The 24,082-nt window shown below is 42.0% G+C and overlaps 1 protein-coding gene across 1 annotated transcript in view; it reads left to right on the forward strand.

The window, feature by feature from the left end:
- Positions 1–23,619, forward strand: part of LOC115138232 (MAM domain-containing glycosylphosphatidylinositol anchor protein 2-like) — a 223,038-nt gene extending 199,419 nt beyond the window's left edge. Inside the window, exons 12-17 of the mRNA XM_029674883.2 lie at positions 6,626–6,646; positions 6,977–7,132; positions 10,297–10,461; positions 14,026–14,156; positions 14,398–14,497; positions 22,569–23,619. Coding sequence (XP_029530743.1) covers positions 6,626–6,646; positions 6,977–7,132; positions 10,297–10,461; positions 14,026–14,156; positions 14,398–14,497; positions 22,569–22,657 — 662 coding nt within the window. The 3' untranslated portion in view covers positions 22,658–23,619. The remainder of the gene's footprint in view (positions 1–6,625; positions 6,647–6,976; positions 7,133–10,296; positions 10,462–14,025; positions 14,157–14,397; positions 14,498–22,568) is intronic.
- The last annotated feature ends 463 nt before the right edge of the window (positions 23,620–24,082 follow it).

Genomic DNA, 24,082 nt, shown 5'->3' on the forward strand with positions numbered 1-24,082 from the left:
ATTACTAGGTCCTATCCTAGCCCTGTATGGATGTTGTCATAATTACACAGTCATGTAAACATGGCTTGAAGAAAATATCACAGTAAGAGCCACTCAGACGCTGTCATATTTTGTGAGTATTATATGATAATAGGGACCCCTACTGGTTGGGAAAATATAATTACATAGGTCACTGACTGAGTAAAAGTGTTCATATTTAAAATGAGGAAGTAAAGCATTAAAATGAAGTCGACGGGCAGACAAACTTAAAAGTATCAGGAGTCATCCATGAAGGATTTCAGCCGAGGGTACAAACTTAAAGGAATTGTGAATGAAATGCAATTTTAATGTAGTTGTGGGGGTGCGGATTTTAATTACCCATCTGTTATTACTGGTCTTTATGTAGACAACGTTCCACACCAGAGAAGAATCATTGTCTACTCTCATTTACTGTTTTGTCTCAATCCATCCTCTTTTTGGTACATTCTTACAAAGGGAATGAAAAGAGTCATAGAAAATGTCTGCCCAATCCACCTGTTCAACAAATGAACTCCTTTCAAGACTGGACAAAAGGCTGCGGAATCAGAATTACAGCCTGAGCATCGCTTTAATGCTTCAACACCAACACAGATGGAAGCCCTTGTAGTGCAGCACAAGAAACAATTCTGTCCAGGATTTGAGACCTCTTTCTCCCAGGCATGAATAGCCTGGGTCTATGCTAGTTCCACCCTTTGAAATCCACGCCCTTTGAAATCCACGCCTGGTGCAAACCTACAGCTGTCAGCCCTAGCATGTGAAGTATGCACGCACGCACACAGCCAGCTAGTTCCACCCCATAGAAACACAAAATTACATTCTGGTGACGAGTTGCTCTGACTAGCAAGCAAACACAACAGTTCACTGACCTTCTGCACTAATTAGATGCTTCCAGCCTATTTAATCTAATTATGTGTTCTCTGCGCCCAGGTGAGGTGAGGTAATAGCAGCACTAGAGTGCATTGCTCTCCATCCACCCACTGATTATTCTGTTCTTAGGGGGGAGTATGCTATATGTTCCATTTCAGAGGTCTGAAACTCCCAGCCCTCGGCCCACATCAGTGCTTATTTGTGGCCTGCAGACCTGTAGTTTGAGACGATGCTATATGCTGTGTCCATGTTATGGTTGTTGCCCATACTGACAGGCACGCCTGACTTGACATTTTAACCTCTACTCTACGGTCTCCTCTTAACAGTGTTTAAGGTCCCGTGTGACCATAGGTTGTGGTGCAACTACGACATCAGGACTCAAACGGTCGCCGTTGAAGCAGTGACACACTTAACCCATCAGTGTACAGTTTTAAGCCCATGGTAAAGCACATTTTATTGTATACAGGAATGACTATACTGTAATGACCAGTATGAGACCCTTATACTCCTCATACAATTATTTAGGCTATATTAAACTCTCCAAATACAATTTATACAACCACTAAGGACATTGGTAAGGGAATGTTTGTAAGTTAATGTACGACTATTCCCTTACTCCCCTATTAAGACTGACTTGTGACTTATTGAGATTAATATTCATCTTTGAATATGCCTGTTGGTTCTCCTTTCAATGAGTTTGTCTCATAGAGATATTAAGCCGGCAGTTACGACCTGTGGCAAAGGTTGAGTTGTGTTTGTTAAACAAGGTTTGCAATGGCTGCAGTTCAAATGCATGCTCAGATGGTGCCAAACAAATTGGCAAACCAATGGAGGAAAATATAATTGCTCAGTCATCTCATATTATACAATAAAATGCTCAAAACTCACACACACACTAAGGGCCTGTTGATAACATTTATTTGAATATGAGAGAAAACATTGTTACACATGATTGTTCACATAAGATGATACCGTGACCTGAAATATTGAGATTTATTTTTGTGTTTTTCTCCAGTGAAACAACATTGTATTTACATGATTTGCAGATTATCTGACAATCAACAGATGATTCCTGCAAATGTATCTGACCTGACACGTTTAATCTCCGTCTGTATGAGTTGCATCAAGATTACACAAAGCACACTAACATCAAATGACCTCTTTTTGCATATTTGTTAATTTTATAAACCAGAACCTGGATACTGTTTTAATCACTACAGTTTAAAATCTGAGGAGTGCCTTGAATTACTTTTGGTTACACCTGTGTAGCAAGACTTTACACTGTAATTACCCTTCTAACAACATTGTATTAACTTGTTATTATATTATACATTAGTTTTATTATACATTATACATTATTAACTGCATTTTAATTGCATGAGGAAATATCAATGAGCTCCTCCAAAGGGCACCTACAAACTTGTTCCCAAACTTTCCTGCCTTTGTTTATTCCTTGTACACAGGCTCTTAAACTAAGAAATTACACTGAGCTTGATGACAAAACCATTAGTTGGTTTAGCATCAGATATGCTACTGCTGTACATCATTAGAAAACGTTAGATACCATATTAGTTGTATATCACCGGGCAGAGCTTAAGTTGCTGTGATCATAGATCAGAAACATTGCTTGGTGAAGGAGGCCTTTGAAAGCAAGCTAGACAGGGAGATTATTGCAAGTAGCCTATATAGGGAATACAGCAATAAGTTATTGCACTGTTCAGATTCATTGTCTTATATCAGATTATTTTATTTTTTATGTAACCTTTATTTAAGTAGGCAAGTCAGTTAAGAACTGGGCCAATTTTGCGCCGTCCTATGGGACTCCCAATCACAGCCGGTTGTGATACAGCCTGGAATATAAACCAGGGTGTCTGTAGTGACGCCTCAAGCACTGAGGTGGAGTGCCTTAGACCGCTGTGCCACTCTGTGCCACTCGGGTGCCCAGATAGATCTTCTATTCTGCCAGTATTTCTGGAGGTTGACCATGTGCATGACAACTAGCTTAAATGTGTCCATTAGCTTGCTAAAGTAATTCTTAGCTAGTCACTTCATATGAATAGGAAGCTAACCTGTACACATTCAATGCTGAACACCAAATGCTTCCTCCATAAGCTAGCTAGAAAGCTTCTTTAGCAACATTATTTTATCACAATAAAGCCGCTAGCGCAGCCTGTTCTGCCACGAATCAGTAGCTTCCCGTCAGCTCATTTGCTGCTGCACTCAACTGACCCCATTGTTAGTGGTTGCAAATAATTTTAGCAGGGCTTAGCCACAACTTTGTTTTTATTTTCTTGAAAATTGAATTGGAAAGTATGAAATCCCTGTCATGTCATTTTGCTATCTATTCTGCCTATTTCATAGATAGTCATACAAGGGCGCAGTGATATCCAAAAAATAGGAACTATGTTTTCATTTTTGAATGGCAGATGCTCTGTAAATCCCCAAATTTTGTTCACCTACCAACCAGTAAGAATTCCGGCTCTCACAGACCTGTTAGTTTTTCTTTAAAAAGACCTCCTGTTCTCCACTCATTACCTGTATTAACTGCACCTGTTTGAACTTGTTACCTGTATAAAAGACACCTGTCCACACACTCAATCAAACAGACTCCAACCTCTCCACAATGGCCAAGATCAGAGAGCTGTATAAGGACATCAGGGATAAAATTGTAGACCTGCACAAGGCAGGGATGGGCTACAGGACAATAGGCAAGCAGCTTGGTGAGAAGGCAACAACTGTTGGCGCAATTATTAGAAAATGGAAGAAGTTCAAGATGATGGTCAATCACCCTCGGTCTGGGGCTCCCTGCAAGATCTCACCTTGTGGGGCATCAATGATCATGAGGAAGGTGAGGGATCAGCCCAGAACTACACGGCAGGACCTGGTCAATGACCTGAAGAGAGCTGGGACCACAGTCTCAAAGAAAACCATTAGTAACACACTACGCCGTCATGGATTAAAATCCTGCAGCGCACGCAAGGTCCCCCTGCTCAAGCCGGCGCATGTCCAGGCCCATCTGAAGTTTGCCAATGACCATCTGGATGATACAGAGGAGGAATGGGAGAAGGTCATGTGGTCTGATGAGACAAAAATTGAGCTTTTTGGTCTAAACTCCACTCGCCGTGTTTGGAGGAAGAAGAAGGATGAGTACAACTCCAAGAACACCATCCCAACCGTAATTTTTTGGGGATGATTTTCTGCAAAGGTGACAGGACGACTGCACCGTATTGAGAGGAGGATGGATGGGGCCATGTATTGCGAGATCTTGGCCAACAACCTCCTTCCCTCAGTAAGAGCATTGAAGATGGGTCGTGGCTGGGTCTTCCAGCATGACAGCGACCCGAAACACACAGCCAGATCTAGCCAGTCTCCAGACCTGAACCCGATAGAATATCTTTGGAGGGAACTGAAAGTCCGTATTGCCCGGCGACATCCCCGAAACCTGAAGGATCTGGCGAAGGTCTGTATGGAGGAGTGGGCCAAAATCCCTGCTGTAGTGTGTGCAAACCTGGTCAAGAACTACAGGAAACGTATGATCTCTGTAATTGCAAACAAAGGTTTATGTACCAAATATTAAATTCTGCTTTTCTGATGTATCAAATACTTATGTCATGCAATAAAATGCAAACAAATTACTTAAAAATCATACAATGTGATTTTCTGGATTTTTGCTTTAGATTCCGTCTCTCACAGTTGAAGTGTACCTATAATAAAAATTACAGACCTCTACATGCTTTGTAAGTAGGAAAACCTGCAAAATAGGCAGTGTATCAAATACTTGTTCTCCCCACTGTATGTACAGTAGCATACTAGCATTGCACCTTTCGATTCCAACGTGCAGTGGCACTGCGTACAATTGTGTCCTCTGGATAACAGCATTCAAGGCCCGAGGACATGCCTGGGCAGACACTTCAGTGTGATACACTGGATCATCTTTCGTAACCACAAGTGTTGGTGTTAGAGTTACAGTATGTGTTTTTCTCTGAGCAACTTTAGCCTCAAGAATTGTGTTTACTTCTTGTTCACACTGTAAATATTGTACAGCAGCTGTTTGATACAGAAAACAAGGATATTCAGATGGTCTCATGAAGTGACGCCTACAAGAGAAAAGCAGAATGTACAAAAACATACATTTTTTATGTACACTTATGAAAACGTGTTTGTGCAACTACCTAAGTCTTCCAGATATGTAGTCTATCCTACACGGCGAGCGAAAGAGAGATGCACCAATTTGAATCTTTATTTAACGATGTTGATAAAATGTGCGTTTTCCACCATCGCCTACCAGCCTATTTCCTCCCTACACCCCTCCCTGCCTCTGTAGTTCTAATTGCTGTCTTGCTGCACCGAGTGCACAGAGCCTATCAATTAGAGTCAGTGCTAATGCAGAGCATGTTTCCAAACTAGCAGCATCTGCTCCTCTCCACCAAGGCGACATCCTCCTCACTCAATTTGGAAACAGCTGGGTGGTTTAGTAGTGGGGGAAGTGGAACTTCCCGATGCATAATTGGCATCAATATTGCAGCTCTGAAAGGGGGAAAACTATGTAAAAAATGGGCAAATAATGAAAATCTGATGCGATTTGCCACAAAACCACCCACCCACACCTCCATATTATACAGTTGCCCAAATGACAATAATTTGATGCCGGCGCATGCATTTTCATATTTTAATCCTCAATATGAAATAAGTCAATTGGCGGTTCTCTTTACAATGGGATCATTTCTATGCGATTTATTTGTACAGACGTAATTTTAATAATAGCAGCTTCTTCCATTGAACATCTGCTGTTGTTTTTGTTTTTTGAATGTGTTATTGTTTTTGCGTTCTGGTCATATCAGGCAGCTAACTAAGAATTTGTTCTTAACTGACTTACCTAGTTAAATAAAGGTCAAATAAATATCTGATAATTCATCATTAGTCTATTCAATGGGCCTCTGGCTGTACTTTTTAAATTTGACCTTTATTTAACTAGGCAAGTCAGTTAAGAACAAATTCTTATTTTCAATGACAGCCTAGGAACAGTGGGTTAACTGCCTGTTCAGGGGCAGAACGACCGATTTGTACCTTGTCAGCTCAGGTGTTTGAACTTGCAACCTACCGGTTACTAGTCCAATGCTCTAACCGCTAGGTTACCCTGCCGCCCCTACTTCTCTTGGGCCACACTGATCTGTTACACCACCAAATGGACACTCTGTTTACTCTAGTGCAGACGGCTCACCATGAAAGTTTACAGCCTGAATACATCTCCCAAACTCCTACTGTGCTTGAAGAATGCTTTAGATTCGTTTCTGGCAGTTGATTGGTTGAAATTGGGATCAATTTCAGGTCAACTATCTCCACGGCACATTGTTGCGAAACCTCTGCCCGGCATGCAGTTCTGATCCCTCATTGGGATTGGGGAAGGACTCAGCCGCTGTTCCTGGCGAGCGCAGATAGGGAAGGTGGTGAATTAAATTAAGAAAGATGCAGGTCTGTATAGTTCACTTGAGCCTTCCATTAGACCTCTGCAGTATATAAGCCCTCTCTCTCTCCAGATGATAAGAGGGAATGATGGCACCTCACTACTCCCTTGTACTTTGCCGCAAATTAGACTGCGGGGACAAACAAAGTAGTTATTCATTTTTATATTTCCACATAACACATTTAAAGAGAGTAGAAATGAAGTCTTAAACGCAGGCATTCCTTTCAGAAGTTTGAACACCTAAATGATTTACGTCTCTTTTGTTTTTCCCTTCAGCACCAGTCAACCCTCACTTGAGTAAGTATCACTCCTATGAATGCTATGACTACCTTAGGCATTTTGATCGAAATATTTAATAAGCCAAGCCAACGATAATGTTTTAGTTAACACAGGCCATAGATAAATACAAAGAAGTGAAGAGTAATGCACAGTTAATTAATGTTAATCATCAATCGCAATACACAGGTCCTTAATGTCCAACATTATTACCTATTAATACATTCTTCATAATGCATTTTAAGCCCCTTTTGTAATCTGTAGTAACATGTTTGAAAATGCATAACATCAATTTTTTCCTGACCTGTGCAGTAGCATCTAAATGTATTCTCTGTGTGTCTTCCCCACCAGGAGAGTTCCAGTGCAGCTTTGAAGATGAGGCCGTGTGTATGTTCACCCAAGACAAGACGGATGACTTTGACTGGACCCGACACAGCGCCGCCACCAGAGACACCAAGTACACGCCCAACACCGGGCCCAGCAGTGACCGAGCGGGCTCCAAGCAAGGTTAGCACACACACAAATATACACACACACACATGCACACTCTTACCCAAGAAACTAATTTCAACTAATTTCTCCATTCTGTTCTGCTCTCATGTAGTGGACAATGATGGGATGACATATCAGGAATTGGTTATTGCAAAATCGCGTTACTGATCATTTGCAACTAATGTACTTTCTAAAATTTGATCGCCAAATCTATAATTGTTGTTTGACATTTCTAAGGGACGATGTATACAAATGGACTGGCTGACACCAGACCATGTGGCACAATCAAGCTTTTAACTCTCATTGAGTCCCACCACGTTAAAATTTGTTTTTGCTTTGTTTTGAGTGATCGCGCTCATTGGTTATGACACTCATCAGTTGTAAAGCAAGGGGGGCGGTTCTCGTGGCTGAGTGTGTGGGTATTTGGTGAGTAAGAGAGACACGGAGGAGAGCCATCCACTGTAAAAGCACAGCCCCCTTCATTATCGACGTTTCATGCCGACAACATCAAAGAGCCTCCCCAGACTCTGGAGTCAGCCTCAGTCTGTCACTTTAGCCATGCAAGTATACAAGTGCATTAATGTAGAAAACATTTCAAGAACATTTATGCAGGTGCATTGTTGAATGAATCCATATTTGAAACAATGTTTGAAATGTACTTAGTATTCTCTACATCAGTGGTCACCAACCGGTCGATCAAAGCATTCCTAGTCGATCACCAAACATTTCTGTAGAAAGCCAATGATGGCTTGGTGTTTTTATTGGTGTTGCACTGTTGGCGGTAGGTGCGCTTGATTCAGGAGCCCTGCGTACCAGGTAGGAAATGTGTTACCATTTCATTTGTGTTACCAACTCCACATACCCGGTGGACCGGGAGCTCTGTGGCTAAATCGAGTGAACGGTCATACAACTCGGAATTCCAAGTCGGAAACCCGGGTACCTTTCTAGCCCTGACTTTCTGACCTGAAGATGATTTCACCTAGTTTTTTTTGTTCCGAGATGTCTTGAAAGCACCATGACCATCAGTCCAGTAAAATAAAAAAGGAATAATTTCAATTTATGCCCAGCTGTGCCTCGCAAGTGCTACACCAACTGGTCTATTTTGTTATAAAAGCTATAGTTTTAAAATATTATATGGTCTGAGAAGAACAATATTGGCAGGTATATAGTCAATATGCTGTGATAATGTTTGAGGCCTACTGCACAAATGTAATTCCTACAGAACTGTTTTTAATTAGGTTAATGTTACATTTTCTAAGTAAAATAATCTGAGCGGTAGATCTCAGCTTGCTTTTGACTGCGAAAGTGATCTTGACTCAGAAAAGCTTGGTGACCACTGCTCTACATGTTACCTGTGTCATTCCACCAATTCAGTGCCTTTTGTGAAGTGTAACTTGGTCATTTCATCTTATTTTAACATTGTCATAAAGAACAACTTTCAACTTTGTAAAAAAACTAGTTTTCCCATTGCAAATCACAAAGTGCCTATTAAGTGCCAAAAAAGGTTGACCATATCAGGGTTGACGATTTCTTCTTAAATCAGTCATAAAGTCCATTGTGACAGGGGGAATGGAAACTTGTTGTGTGCAACAGGGAGTGGCAATTGAATGCAAGCTTCACAAAAATGTTTTTACTGTTAAAACATTTCTAGCCTGTCTATCTATGTGCTATGCCCGTCCCACTCAGTTTTCCACCACAAAGGACCAGAAAACGGCTAAGAACCAGCTGCTTTTACTGTGATTTGATGATTAGATGTTATTTTAAAAAACAATAGTTTCACCATATTAAAATGAGAGTTAAGTTTACGTAACAAGGTTGACTTTAAAATCAGGGACAGATGTCAATTAATCACTAATCACATAAAAATCACAATAAAAAAAGATCTTCAGAAATTACGGTCAAAGCAACAAAATAACTAAGGCTTTACAATGATGGTGAAACTTAGAGAAGTTTTGGGAGTGGATGGGTTAAAATCTACCTTGAAGTGACACTGACAGGGTTGACGGAAGGATGTCAAAATGCTACATTTAGCAAGCCTTTATTCATGTTAAAATGATTTATTGAATTCTCAAGTCTAGTGGAAGGCTAGCAAATACAAATGTACCAAATATTAATAAAATGCAAATTAATTTCTTAAAAATCATACAACGTGATTTTCTGGATTTTTGTTTTAGATTCCGTCTCTCACAGTTGAAGTGTACCTATGATTAAAAAAATTACAGACCTCTACATGCTTTGTAAGTAGGAAAACCTGCAAAATCGGCAGTGTATCAAATACTTGTTCTCAGTGTATCAAATACTGTATATGATGCAGTTATAATGCTTTGTTAGACTTGTCATGCGTGTGATATGTTAGTTTTCTTTGCAGTTCCCATTTGTACCTTTCTTTTCTGGAATTGGGTATGCTTCCCTGCTGTATAGTACCACTTCACCTGCCTCCATCTCCTCCTCCTCTTTGTGCTCTGTCTCTATAGGGTGTGTGTGAGCCGTGATGGACATCTGCAGTGCCGTGGGCAGCATTATGAAATTTGAGTGTCTGTCACTACCTGCCCATCGACGACCGCCTGAGGGAGCTAGCAGTAGCCATTCCCCCAAAAGTAGAATCAATTCGACAATTCCATCCACTTGTTAAATGCCAAAAGCCCCAGCCGTTAAATTAAACCAAATAAATGGTGGGACTACTCGGGATACATTTGTTTAAGTGTTTTAGGGCATTTTACGATGAATAATGTCATAAATAATGCATTGCTTTACAATGAAACACGAGGCTCAAAGTTTCCCAGTCCGTTTGTTTTTCTTTCAGTTCAAGTCATCTGCTTTTTGAATTCCCAACATAACTTGCTCTAAGAAGATGAAACTCTTTTTATCTGATTGGTATCCACAGAGCAAGCCAGTTTTATGGATTGCACTGTACACAATTTCAACTTTTCATGTCCCTTGTCAGAAAATTGCAGTGCAGTGTTCAGAAAACTCTCCCAATACCACAACAGTTTATGGACTGCTAACGGCATGTGCCTTAGCTACAGTTTTGTAGCAGTTATTATAGAGAGGTGAACTCTGCCGTTTGGTTTTCAATTCTAATGGTCTCTCAAAAAGTATGATGTAATGTTTAATCAGTGTTGTTTTGCTATCATACGGGTTTCTACATGGACATTGATTGTTGTTTTTCCAACATACAGGTTTCTACATGTACATTGAGACGTCTCGACCTCGCCTGGAGGGAGAAAAGGCTCGACTGTTGACCCCCACATTCAACGTCGCCCACAAAAGTCCCTATGGGACTGTGACCGCCGCTCCCACCTACTGCTTTGGCTTCTACTACCATATGTATGGGAAACACATAGGTAAGGTGCCCCTAGTGAAGGGATCATCAACTATATTCAGCCGGGGGTGTTTTTTTTTCTTTCTTTTTTTTTCTTGAGCATATGGGGGCCGGAATATAGAGTTGAAGTTGTAAGTTTACTTTAAATTGTTTAACTTTAAAACATTTTGAGTGGCCTTCCACAAGCTTCCCACAATAAGTTGGGTGAATTTTGGCCCATTCCTCCTGACAGCTGGTGTAACTCAGTCAGTTTTGTAGGCCTCCTTGCTCGCACACACTTTTTTCATTTCTGCCCACAAATGTTCTATAGGATTGAGGTCAGGGATTTGTGATGGCCACTCCAATACCTTGACTTTGTTGTCCTTTAGCCATTTTGCCACAGCTTTGGAAGTATGCTTGTCCATTTGGAAGACCCATTTGCGACAAAGCTTTAACTTCCTAAACTGAAGTATTGAGATGTTCCTTCAATATATCTACATAATTTTCCTCGTGATGCCATCTATTTTGTGAAGTGCACCAGTCCCTTCTGCAGCAAAGCAGCCCCACAACATGATGCTGCATACTTCACGGTTGGGATGGTGTTCTTCGGCTTGCAAGCCTCCCCCTTTTTCCTCCAAACATAACGATGGTCATTATGGCCAAACAGTTCTATCTTTGTTTCATCAGACCAGGGAACATTTCTCCAAAAAGTACGATCTTTGTCCCCACGTGCAGTTACAAACCGTAGTCTGGCTTTTTTATGGCGGTTTTGGAGCAGTGGCTTCTTCCTTGCAGAACGGCCTTTCAGGTTATGTCGATATAGGACTAATTTTACTGTGGATATAGATCCTTTTGTACCTGTTTGTACATCCAGCATCTTCACTTTTCGTCTCTAGGAGACAGAACACGTCTCCTTCCTGAGCAGCTGCGTGGTCCCATGGTGTTCATACTTGCGTACTATTGTTTGTACAGATTAACGTTTATTTTGGTTTTCCCATGATGTCAAGCAAAGAGGCACTGCGTTTGAAGGTAGGCCTTGAAATACATCCACAGATACACCTCCAATTGACTCAAATCAGAAGCTTCTAAAGCCATGACATAATTTTCTGGAATTTTCCAAGCTATTTAAAGGCACAGTCAACTTAGTGTATGTCAATTTCTGACCCACTGGAATTGTGATAGAGTGAATTATAAGTGAAATAATCTGTCTGTGAACAATTATTACTTGTGTCATGTACAAAGTAGGTGTCCTTAACCGACTTGCCAAAACTATAGTTTGTTAACTAGAAATGTGTGGAGTGGTTGAAAAAATGAGTTTTAATGACTATGTAAACTTCTGACTTCAACTGCAATTCCAAAATATTTGTGGACTGCAAATTGACCCAAACAATATCATATTTCTAACATTGCTTACATTGTATGTGATCATATATATATCTCTATTATGTGTGGGAATACACTTCCCATTTACATAAAATCACCCACGTGCCAAATGCCAGTTGTGGAACAGTGCCTTAGTGCTATTAGGAATGAAATGCACACTATACAAAAATATGTGAACACCTCTTCAAATTAGTGGATTTGGCTATTTCAGCCACACCCGTTGCTGCGGGTGTATAAAATCGAGCACACAGACTTGCGATCTCCATAGCCCAACATTGGCAGTAAAATGGCCTTACTGAAGAGCTCAGTGACTATAAACGTGGCTCCGTCATAGGATGCCATCTTTAGAGTGCGTTCTCTAGAGTGATAAATCATGCTACACCACCTGGCAGTCCGACAGACAAATCTGGATTTGGCGTATGAAGGAATAATGGTCTGAGGCTGTTTTTCATGGTTTGTGATAGGCCCCTTAGTTCCAATGAATGGAAATCTTCTCACGACAGCATACAATAACATTCTGGATGATTCTGTGCTTCCAACTTTGTGGCAATAGTTTGGGGAAGGCCCTTTCCTGTTTCAGCTTGACAATGCCCCCATACACAAAGTGAGGTCCATACAGAAATGGTTTGTCGAGATTGGTGTGGAAGAACTTGATTGGCCTGCACAGAGCCCTGACCTCAACCCCATCAACACCTTTGGGATGGATTTGAATGCCTGACTGTGAGCCAGGCCTAATCACCCAACATCAGTGCCCGACCTCACTAATTATCTTGTGGCTGAATGGAAGAAAGTCTCCAACATCTAGTGGAAAGCCTTCCCAGAAGATTGGAGGCTGTTATAGCAGCAAAGAGGGACCAACACCATATTAATGCCCATGATTTTGGAATGAGATGTTCAACGAGCAGGTGTCTACATACTTTTGGTAATGTAGTGTAAATTACAAGGATTAATGCAAATTCTGCATTGTAGCTATTTCATCAGGCAAATCTAGCATAGAGTGTGTTTGATTTGTTAAGTACACACCTGAGAGCTTTCCATTAGCATCTACTTGCAATCAAATCCCCTATTTCCCTGTTCGGTACCTCCCTGATGATTAGATAAGTGTTTGCTTACCACTCAAGTTGTACTCCCACCTTTCTTTTTTAATTCGGCAACCACTCAGTAACACTTCCACACTGGAATATGTGAAGCCCCCCGGGAATTGGTGGAAATGGAAATTGAACACTACACAAGAAAAAAACTCACTATTTCTGGGTGTTAACAAACCTTCCATTTTGAATATTAATAGCCTTATCATCCATCAAAATCTAGTCAGGCTCCCCTGCTTCTGTCGCCAAGGTTGGCTTCTCACACCCTGCTCATGGCCTCCTGTTGTTGCGGTGTCAGACAGTTGCACCTGAGCGATGGGTGTGTCCTCTGACCTGCCAGACATGCCTGCAACTTAAATTTTCTGCTCCGCAAAGCTGTCGGGATTCTGAATAGGACGTGTCAACTTAATCCACGCAGGTCTCAATGGGCCCTCTCTTTCTCTGCTTGCTCAGCCTCAGAAACCAGCAGCCGGAGTCAAAAATGGCTGACGGCGTGTCCTTCTTTCCTGTCTTTCTTTTTTCATTGGTTTCCGTTAGAGAAAGAAAGACAACCTGCAGAATGAGTGAGTGCAGAATAAGTGAGTGAGTGGTGGAGAGACTTTGAGTTCTCATTTGAAGTAGTGGGTATTTTCAGGGATCTGTCGTTGTTTATTTTTGATCATCCAGTGAGATCCACTTAAGGCTCCCCTCACAGGGATGTAGCATATTGTAGCTGAGGGCTCGTCTAGTTTGGCCTCTGAGCACTCTCTTTGGCATCGCCTCGTTTGCACTGGGGGAAAAAACATACAAGATTTAACTCTCATGATCATCCCCTGAGAAGTAAATTATGTTAGCCAATTCATACATTCCACTCAGTAAAAGCACACCCAATAAGGGAAGGTTAATGTGTAGACCCCTTGAGACATGTAATATTTGCAGTAATGAGCTTTTATGTGTTTTGTTAATAGTATAAGGTCATACATTAATGATGAGTAAAGTCTCAACACATAAGGATAAGTGCTGCCATGATGAGGACATATATGATCGAGGATATCAGACCTGGGTTCCAATTGTACTTGAAATCTTTCAAATACTGAAGCTGTGCTTGATTGAGCTGGCCATGTTGTCCATAAAGTGCATTATGTTTTCTCCTCTAGGGGCGTTGAACGCGTACCTACGGCAGAAGGGACACTCAGGCTCAGACAGTTCCTTGTGGAACTTGGTCGGGAACCAAGGGGACCGATGGAAGCAAGCCAAAGTCAACATCCACCCAATAGCCTCTTTCCAGGTGGGTACAACTCTTTGGGAGGAGCAGTGGGTCACCAATGCAGAACTATGGTGGCCCTAAGGTACAAAACTGCCTTGATCTGTGCTTCCCCCTTATGCCATGTCTTATATAAACATTTGTCCTATATATTTTGCTATAGTATATGTTTCACAGAATGAGCCATTGAGTTAGTAGCAGTAAGACATTTAAGCAGTTGGTGTAAACAAGTTTTGTTTTTGTCTGTCTTATGCCATTTTGGTAGTTGGTTCTGGAAGGAATTCGTGGTCCGGGTATAGAAGGCGATATCGCCATAGATGATGTCACCATTGAGGAAGGAGAATGTAAAGACCCTCCACCCAACAGTAAGTGCTTTTTTTTGTTTATACCTGGGAATTCATGACATCCATACATCATCCAGAACCAATCAACCATGAAGAGGCAAGGCTTATAATAACATATACATTCGTATTATTCCTCTTGGGAACTAAAATTCAAGGACTGAGAGAGCTCTATTGTTAGCTCTCTCACATTTGCTCTCCAAGAGTACAGCTATGCCGCTGTATTTTTCATTTTTCTTTATGGATGTTTCAGGTATCGTCAGTGAAATTACATTTTAGAGGGAATGATCGAACAGCTGCTTTTAAATGTTATGCAAGCCAGAAAATGTTACTGTCTTGTTGACCTAAAAAAGATAGATGTTTAATGCAATGGAACATTTTATTTTACTCATTACTTATATTACTTAAGGTAATGGCTTTTTGAATCATGTTAAGTATCCTCCCAATGGAAGATATCAGCAACTCCCATGAAATATTAGACATTAGATGCTTTCTCACTTGTAAACTTGAGACTGTTGGCTGGGTCTCTTTGCTGATAAACAAGGTTCAGTGAAAATACTACCAAAAAATGTACAAATGGTCATGTTTAATGAACCTCTTAACTGTTTGAGGAATTGTCTTATACTTCATGTACAGTTGAAGTCGGAAGTTTGCATACTCTTAGGTCGGAGTCACTAAAACGTATTTTTCAACCACTTCACAAATTTCACTTATAATTCACTGTAATCACAATTCCAGTGGGTCAGAAGTTTACATACACTAAGTTGACTGTGCCTTTAAACAGCTTGGAAAATTCCAGAAAATGATGGCATGGCTTTAGAAGCTTCTGAGATAGGCTAATTGACAACATTTGAGTCAATTGGAGGTGTACCTGTGGATGTACAGTGCCTTGCGAAAGTATTCGGCCCCCTTGAACTTTGCGACCTTTTGCCACATTTCAGGCTTCAAACATAAAGATATAAAACTGTATTTTTTGTGAAGAATCAACAAAAAGTGGGACACAATCATGAAGTGGAACGACATTTATTGGATATTTCAAACTTTTTTAACATTTCAAAAACTGAAAAATTGGGCGTGCAAAATTATTCAGCCCCCTTAAGTTAATACTTTGTAGCGCCACCTTTTGCTGCGATTACAGCTGTAAGTCGCTTGGGGTATGTCTCTATCAGTTTTGCACATCGAGAGACTGACATTTTTTCCCATTCCTCCTTGCAAAACAGCTCGAGCTCAGTGAGGTTGATTGGAGAGCATTTGTGAACAGCAGTTTTCAGTTCTTTCCACAGATTCTCGATTGGATTCAGGTCTGGACTTTGACTTGGCCATTCTAACACCTGGATATGTTTATTTTTGAACCATTCCATTGTAGATGTTGCTTTATGTTTTGGATCATTGTCTTGTTGGAAGACAAATCTCCGTCCCAGTCTCAGGTCTTTTGCAGACTCCATCAGGTTTTCTTCCAGAATGGTCCTGTATTTGGCTCCATCCATCTTCCCATCAATTTTAACCATCTTCCCTGTCCCTGCTGAAGAAAAGCAGGCCCAAACCATGATGCTGCCACCACCATGTTTGACAGTGGGGATGGTGTGTTCAGGGTGATGAGCTGTGTTGCTTTTACGCCAAACATAACATTTTGCATTGTTGCCAAAAAGTTCAATTTTGGTTTCATCTGACCAGAGCACCTTCTTCCACATGTTTGGTGTGTCTCCCAGGTGGCTTGTGGCAAACTTTAAACAACACTTTTTATGGATATCTTAAAGAAATGGCTTTCTTCTTGCCACTCTTCCATAAAGGCCAGATTTGTGCAATATACGACTGATTGTTGTCCTATGGACAGAGTCTCCCACCTCAGCTGTAGATCTCTGCAGTTCATCCAGAGTGATCATGGGCCTCTTGGCTGCATCTCTGATCAGTCTTCTCCTTGTATGAGCTGAAAGTTTAGAAGGACGGCCAGGTCTTGGTAGATTTGCAGTGGTCTGATACTCCTTCCATTTCAATATTATCGCTTGCACAGTGCTCCTTGGGATGTTTAAAGCTTGGGAAATATTTTTGTATCCAAATCCGGCTTTAAACTTCTTCACAACAGTATCTCGGACCTGCCTGGTGTGTTCCTTGTTCTTCATGATGCTCTCTGCGCTTTTAACGGACCTCTGAGACTATCGCAGTGCAGGTACATTTATACGGAGACTTGATTACACACTGGTGGATTGTATTTATCATCATTAGTCATTTAGGTCAACATTGGATCATTGAGAGATCCTCACTGAACTTCTGGAGAGAGTTTGCTGCACTGAAAGTAAAGGGGCTGAATAATTTTGCACGCCCAATTTTTCAGTTTTTGATTTGTTAAAAAAGTTTGAAATATCCAATAAATGTCGTTCAAATTCATGATTGTGTCCCACTTGTTGTTGATTCTTCACAAAAAAATACAGTTTTATATCTTTATGTTTGAAGCCTGAAATGTGGCAAAAGGTCGCAAAGTTCAAGGGGGCCGAATACTTTCGCAAGGCACTGTATTTCAAGGCCTACCTTCAAACTCAGAGCCTCTTTGCTTGACATCATGGGAAAATCAAAAGAAATCAACCCAGACCTCAGAAAATAATTGTAGACCACCACAAGTCTGGTTCATCCTTGGGAGCAATTTCCAAATGCCTGAAGGTACCATGTTCATCTGTACAATCAATAGTACGCAAGTATAAGCACCATGGGACCACGCAGCCGTCATACTGCTCAGGAAGGAGACGTGTTCTGTGTCCTAGAGATGAACGTACTTTGGTGCAAAAAGTGCAAATCAATCCCAGAACAACAGCAAAAGACCTTGTGAAGATGCTAGAGGAAACCTGGACAAAAGTATCTATATCCACAGTAAATCGAGTCCTATATCGACATTACCTGAAATGCCACTCAGCAAGGAAGAAGCCACTGCTCCAAAACCGCCATAAAAAAGCCAGACTACAGTTTGCAACTACACATGGGGACAAATATTGTACTTTTTGGAGAAATGTCCTCTCTGGTCTGATGAAACAATACTATTTGGCCATAATCTAATCAAATCAAATCAAATCAAATTTTATTTGTCACATACACATGGTTAGCAGATGTTAATGCGAGTGTAGCGAAATGCTTGTGCTTCTAGTTCCGATAATGCAGTGATAACCAACAAGTAATCTAACTAACAATTCTAAAACTACTGTCTTATACACAGTGTAAGGGGATAAAGAATATGTACATAAGGATATATGAGTGAGTGATGGTACAGAGCAGCATACAGTAGATGGTATCGAGTACAGTATATACATATGAGATGAGTATGTAGACAAAGTAAACAAAGTGGCATAGTTAAAGTGGCTAGTGATACATGTATTACATAAGGATGCAGTCGATGATGTAGAGTACAGTATATACGTATGCATATGAGATGAATAATGTAGGGTAAGTAACATTATATAAGGTAGCATTGTTTAAAGTGGCTAGTGATATATTTACATCATTTCCCATCAATTCCCATTATTAAAGTGGCTGGAGTTGGGTCAGTGTCAATGACAGTGTGTTGGCAGCAGCCACTCAATGGTGGCTGTTTAACAGTCTGATAGCCTTGAGATAGAAGCTGTTTTCAGTCTCTCAGTCCCAGCTTTGATGCACCTGTACTGACCTCGCCTTCTGGATGATAGCGGGGTGAACAGGCAGTGGTTCGGGTGGTTGATGTCCTTGATGATCTTTATGGCCTTCCTGTAACATCGGGTGGTGTAGGTGTCCTGGAGGGCAGGTAGTTTGCCCCCGGTGATGCGTTGTGCAGACCTCACTACCCTCTGGAGAGCCTTACGGTTGAGGGCGGAGCAGTTGCCGTACCAGGCGGTGATACAGCCCGCCAGGATGCTCTCGATTGTGCATCTGTAGAAGTTTGTGAGTGCTTTTGGTGACAAGCCGAATTTCTTCAGCCTCCTGAGGTTGAAGAGGCGCTGCTGCGCCTTCTTCACGACGCTGTCAGTGTGAGTGGACCAATTCAGTTTGTCTGTGATGTGTATGCCGAGGAACTTAAAACTTGCTACCCTCTCCACTACTGTTCCATCGATGTGGATAGGGGGTGTTCCCTCTGCTGTTTCCTGAAGTCCACAATCATCTCCTTAGTTTTGTTGACGTTGAGTGTGAGGTTATTTTCCTGACACCACACTCCGAGGGCCCTCACCTCCTCCCTGTAGGCCGTCTCGTCGTTGTTGGTAATCAAGCCTACCACTGTTGTGTCGTCCGCAAACTTGATGATTGAGTTGGAGGCGTGCGTGGCCACGCAGTCGTGGGTGAACAGGGAGTACAGGAGAGGGCTCAGAACGCACCCTTGTGGGGCCCCGTGTTGAGGATCAGCGGGAGGAGATGTTGTTGCCTACCCTCACCACCTGGGGCGGCCCGTCAGGAAGTCCAGTACCCAGTTGCACAGGGCGGGGGTCGAGACCCAGGGTCTCGAGCTTGATGACGAGCTTGGAGGGTACTATGGTGTTGAATGCCGAGCTGTAGTCGATGAACAGCATTCTCACATAGGTATTCCTCTTGTCCAGGTGGGTTAGGGCAGTGTGCAGTGTGGTTGAGATTGCATCGTCTGTGGACCTATTTGTGCGGTAAGCAAATTGGAGTGGGTCTAGGGTGTCAGGTAGGGTGGAGGTGATATGGTCCTTGACTAGTCTCTCAAAGCACTTCATGATGACGGAAGTGAGTGCTACGGGGCGGTAGTCGTTTAGCTCAGTTACCTTAGCTTTCTTGGGAACAGGAACAATGGTGGCCCTCTTGAAGCATGTGGGAACAGCAGACTGGTATAGGGATTGATTGAATATGTCCGTAAACACACCGGCCAGCTGGTCTGCGCATGCTCTGAGGCGCGGCTGGGGATGCCGTCTGGGCCTGCAGCCTTGCGAGGGTTAACACGTTTAAATGTCTTACTCACCTCGGCTGCAGTGAAGGAGAGACCGCATGTTTTCGTTGCAGGCCGTGTCAGTGGCACTGTATTGTCCTCAAAGCGGGCAAAAAGTTATTTAGTCTGCCTGGGAGCAAGACATCCTGGTCCGTGACTGGGCTGGGTTTCTTCTTGTAGTCCGTGATTGACTGTAGACCCTGCCACATGCCTCTTGTGTCTGAGCCATTGAATTGAGATTCCACTTTGTCTCTGTATTGACGCTTAGCTTGTTTAATAGCCTTGCGGAGGGAATAGCTGCATTGTTTATATTCGGACATGTTACCAGACACCTTGCCCTGATTAAAAGCAGTGGTTCGCGCTTTCAGTTTCACGCGAATGCTGCCATCAATCCATGGTTTCTGGTTTGGGAATGTTTTTATCGTTGCTATGGGAACGACATCTTCGACGCACGTTCTAATGAACTCGCACACCGAATCAGCGTATTCGTCAATATTTTCATCTGACGCAATACGAAACATGTCCCAGTCCACGTGATGGAAGCAGTCTTGGAGTGTGGAGTCAGCTTGGTCTGACCAGCGTTGGACAGACCTCAGCGTGGGAGCCTCTTGTTTAAGTTTCTGCCTGTAGGCAGGGATCAACAAAATGGAGTCGTGGTCAGCTTTTCCGAAAGGGGGCGGGGCAGGGTCTTATATGCGTCGCGGAAGTTAGAGTAACAATGATCCAAGGTTTTACCACCCCTGGTTGCGCAATCGATATGCTGATAAAATTTAGGGAGTCTTGTTTTCAGATTAGCTTTGTTAAAATCCCCAGCTACAATGAATGCAGCCTCCGGATAAATGGTTTCCAGTTTGCAAAGAGTTAAATAAAGTTCGTTCAGAGCCATCGATGTGTCTGCTTGGGGGGGGATATATACGGCTGTGATTATAATCGAAGAGAATTCTCTTGGAAGATAATGCGGTCTACATTTGATTGTGAGGAATTCTAAATCAGGTGAACAGAAGGATTTGAGTTCCTGTATGTTTCCTTCATCACACCATGTCTCGTTAGTCATGACTTAGTCATGAGTCACGCTCTTCTTACCAGAAAGATGTTTGTTTCTGTCAGCGCGATGCGTGGAGAAACCCGTTGGCTGCACCGCATCGGATAGCGTCTTCCCAGTAAGCCATGTTTCCGTGAAGCAGAGAACATTGCAGTCTCTGATGTCCCTCTGGAATGCTACCCTTGCTCGGATTTCATCAACCTTGTTTTCAAGAGACTGGACATTGGCAAGAAGAATGCTGGGGAGTGGTGCACGATGTGCCCTTGTCCGGAGTCTGACCAGAAGACCGCTACGTTTCCCTCTTTTTCGGAGTCGTTTTCTTGGGTCGCTGCATGCGATCCATTCCGTTGTCCTGTTTGTAAGGCAGAACACAGGATCCGCGTCGCGGAAAACATATTCTTGGTCGTACTGATGGTGAGTTGACGCTGATCTTATATTCAGTAGTTCTTCTCGACTGTATGTAATGAAACCTAAGATGACCTGGGGTACTAATGTAAGAAATAACACGTAAAAAAACTAAAAACTGCATAGTTTCCTAGGAACGCGAAGCGAGGCGGCCATCTCTGTCGGCGCCGGAAGAATGTAATGATCATTATGTTTGGAGGAAAAATGGGGAGGATGGAAAATGATGTGGAAATATTGAAGCAACATCTCAAGACATCAGTCAGGAAGTTAAAGCTTGGTCGCAAATGGGTCTTCCAAATGGACAATGACCCCAAGCATACTTCCAAAGTTGTGGCAAGATGGCTTAAGGACAACAAAGTCGAGGTGTTGGAATGGCCATCACAAAGCATTGACCTCAATCCCATAGAAAATTTGTGGGCAGAACTGAAAAAGCATGTGCGAGCAAAGAGGCCTTTACAAACCTGACTGAGTTACACCAGCTCTGTCAGAAGGAATGGGCCATAATTCACCCAACTTATTGTGGTAGGCTAATCAAAACGTTTGACCCAAGTTAAACAATTCAAAGGCAATGCTACCAAATACTAATTGAGTGTATATAAACTTCTGACCCACTGGGAATGTGATGAAATAAATAAAAGCGGAAATAAATCATTCTCTCTGCTATTTTTCTGACATTTCACATTCTTAAAATGGTGATCCTAACTGACCTATGTCAGGAATTGTATGTAAACTTCCGACTTCCACTGTATTTCAGCAGTAAGTAGACAGCATACTTGTGGATGAGCTGCCTCTGAAGTATTGTGGTACTACATTGGGAGAAATCACACCACATCTACAGTGCTGTGAAAAAGTATTTGCCCCTTTCTAATTTTCTCTACTTTTTCATATTTTGCATATAGTGTGATGGTTTGGGGATGCCTCGGGACCTGGACGACTTGCCTTAATAGAAGGAAACATGAATTCTGCTCTGTATCAGATAATTCTACAGGAGAATGTCAGGCCATCCGTCTGTGAGCTGAAGCTGAAGTGCAGCTGGGTCATGCAGCAATACAATGATCCAAAACACACAATTAAGTCTAAATGAAAATGGCTTAAAAACAACACCTTTTATGTTTTGGAATGGCCTAGTCAAAGTCCAAACCTAATCCCAATTGATGTTGTGGCAGGACTTGAAATGAGCAGTTCATGCTTGAAAACACAAAAATGGCGCTGAGTTAAAGCATTTCTGCATGGAAGAGTGGGCCAAATTTCCTCCACAGCGATCTGAGAGACTGATCAACATCTACAGGAAGCATTTGGTTGTTGTCATTGCAGCAATGGTGGTACAACCAGTTATTGATTGTAGTTGTTGATCAGAGGGCAATTACTTTTTCACACAGGGGAATTGGGTGTTGCATAACTTTTTTAAATAAATAGAATATATATTTTTTTGTTATTTGTAAACTCAGGTTCCCTTTATCTAATATTAGGTTTTCGTTGAAGATCTGATAACATTCAATGTCAAAAATATGCAACAATAGAGATAATCAGAAAGGGGGCAAATAGTTTTTCATGGCACTGTACATGCCAGAGTCTCCTCTGTATGGTCCTCCTCAGAACAACTAAAAACAATTAAATGTGTTGAAAAGTCTTCCGTAAATCATACATAGAATCGTACACGTTCCCCACACGTCATCCCCATTAGCTCAATGAAAAAGGATCATGCTCCCTAGATTATCTAAGTCACCAGCTTTCTTTCTCTATCCCTACAGATCTAAGGTCACTGTCTCCTCCTACCACGCCCCATATATGGCAGTTCTTGGTCACCCTGACCCTGGTGTTTGTGGACCTTCAGAGGTGACCCCTCTCTCCCAGGAGGAGCAACCTGACGTCGGCCCAACCCCCGTGGAAGAGTTTGCAGACTTGGACTGTCCAAACCCCAAAAACTACCAAAGATTCATTCCGTTTCAGTCTGCAGGAGAGAAGCAGCCCAGCAATGGTCCAGGGTGGAGCATGAAGGAAACAAAAAAACTCAGTTCATCCGGATTTTTCTGAAATATGCACAGAGTGCACTCCAAGGTCAAGATGGAGAGTCGAGCTCTCCATAGTCTCTGTATTAGGGACTCCAGTTCATCATTTTTTCTGCAGCTGAAGCAATCGAGGCAGAGTATGGGTACATTTCTGTAAAGCACAAGGACGCATGGTGTGGTTCCATGTATCATTAAATGGGCCACAGAATGATGATAATTGATTTGTGTGGAAGAGTTTGATTTTATGTTAACAGTATGTTGAGAAATTTACAAAATTTGTTCAACAACCCCCGAAGCTATTTTATGAATGAATATGATAGAATATGATAGAGGCTAGTAATTCCTCTGGGTTGTGGCTTTTCACCTCTCTTAAAACTTGGAGGATGCCTATGGTCGGATTCATCAAAATGTGCATAAACAAACACATTTGCATACTTTCTACCCAGAGGCTAGAATTTGACTGCTTGGTGCATTATATGTATATCTGTAAGTCAATTCATCGTAATTATTTCTTTGTCTGTTCTTTTTCCCCCCTTTTCTTTCTCTCTTCAAGGTTTGCATAAGATTGGTTTCATTACAATGTGCATACACTTGTTCGCTAGGTTACTCTGTTATGCAGTAGCTGAACTATGGTGCATTGTATGCCTCATGTGTAATCAACCTCTAGCCTCCTCGTAGTCAAAGCACTATGAGATTGAGAACTTAGATCCTTTCGATGTACTGTAGGGGCTTCTCTGTGTCCCACCTGCCCTAAAATTTCAGAAGGTGATTTAATAAACAGGGACATGACACATCTTTCTTTCATTACGTAAAAGGGATTGACGAGGGATTATTGTGTTTTTCCCTCCCTTAAGCACTCTAGGCTTTATTAACAATAGTAATTGCAATCAAATGAAACTTTATTTGTCACATGTGCCGAATACAACAAGTGTAGACTTTACCATGAAATGCTTACTTTACAATCCCTTAACCAACAGTGCAGTCCAAGAAGAAGAAAATATTTACCAAGTAGACTAAAATAAAAAGTAACACAATATGAATAACAGTAACGAGGCTATATACAGGGGGCACCGGTACCGAGTCAGTGTGCGGGGGTTCAGGCTAGTCGAGGTAATCTGTACATGTAGGTGGGATGCAGTGACTATGCATAGGTAACAAACAAACAGCGAGTAGCAGCAGTGTACAAAGGGAGGGGGTCAACGTAAATTGTCCGGGGGCGATTTTGTGAATTGTTCATCAGTCTTATGGCTTGGGGG

Source organism: Oncorhynchus nerka, linkage group LG12 (genome assembly GCF_034236695.1).
Source record: "Oncorhynchus nerka isolate Pitt River linkage group LG12, Oner_Uvic_2.0, whole genome shotgun sequence".
NCBI classification, from domain to species: domain Eukaryota; kingdom Metazoa; phylum Chordata; class Actinopteri; order Salmoniformes; family Salmonidae; genus Oncorhynchus; species Oncorhynchus nerka.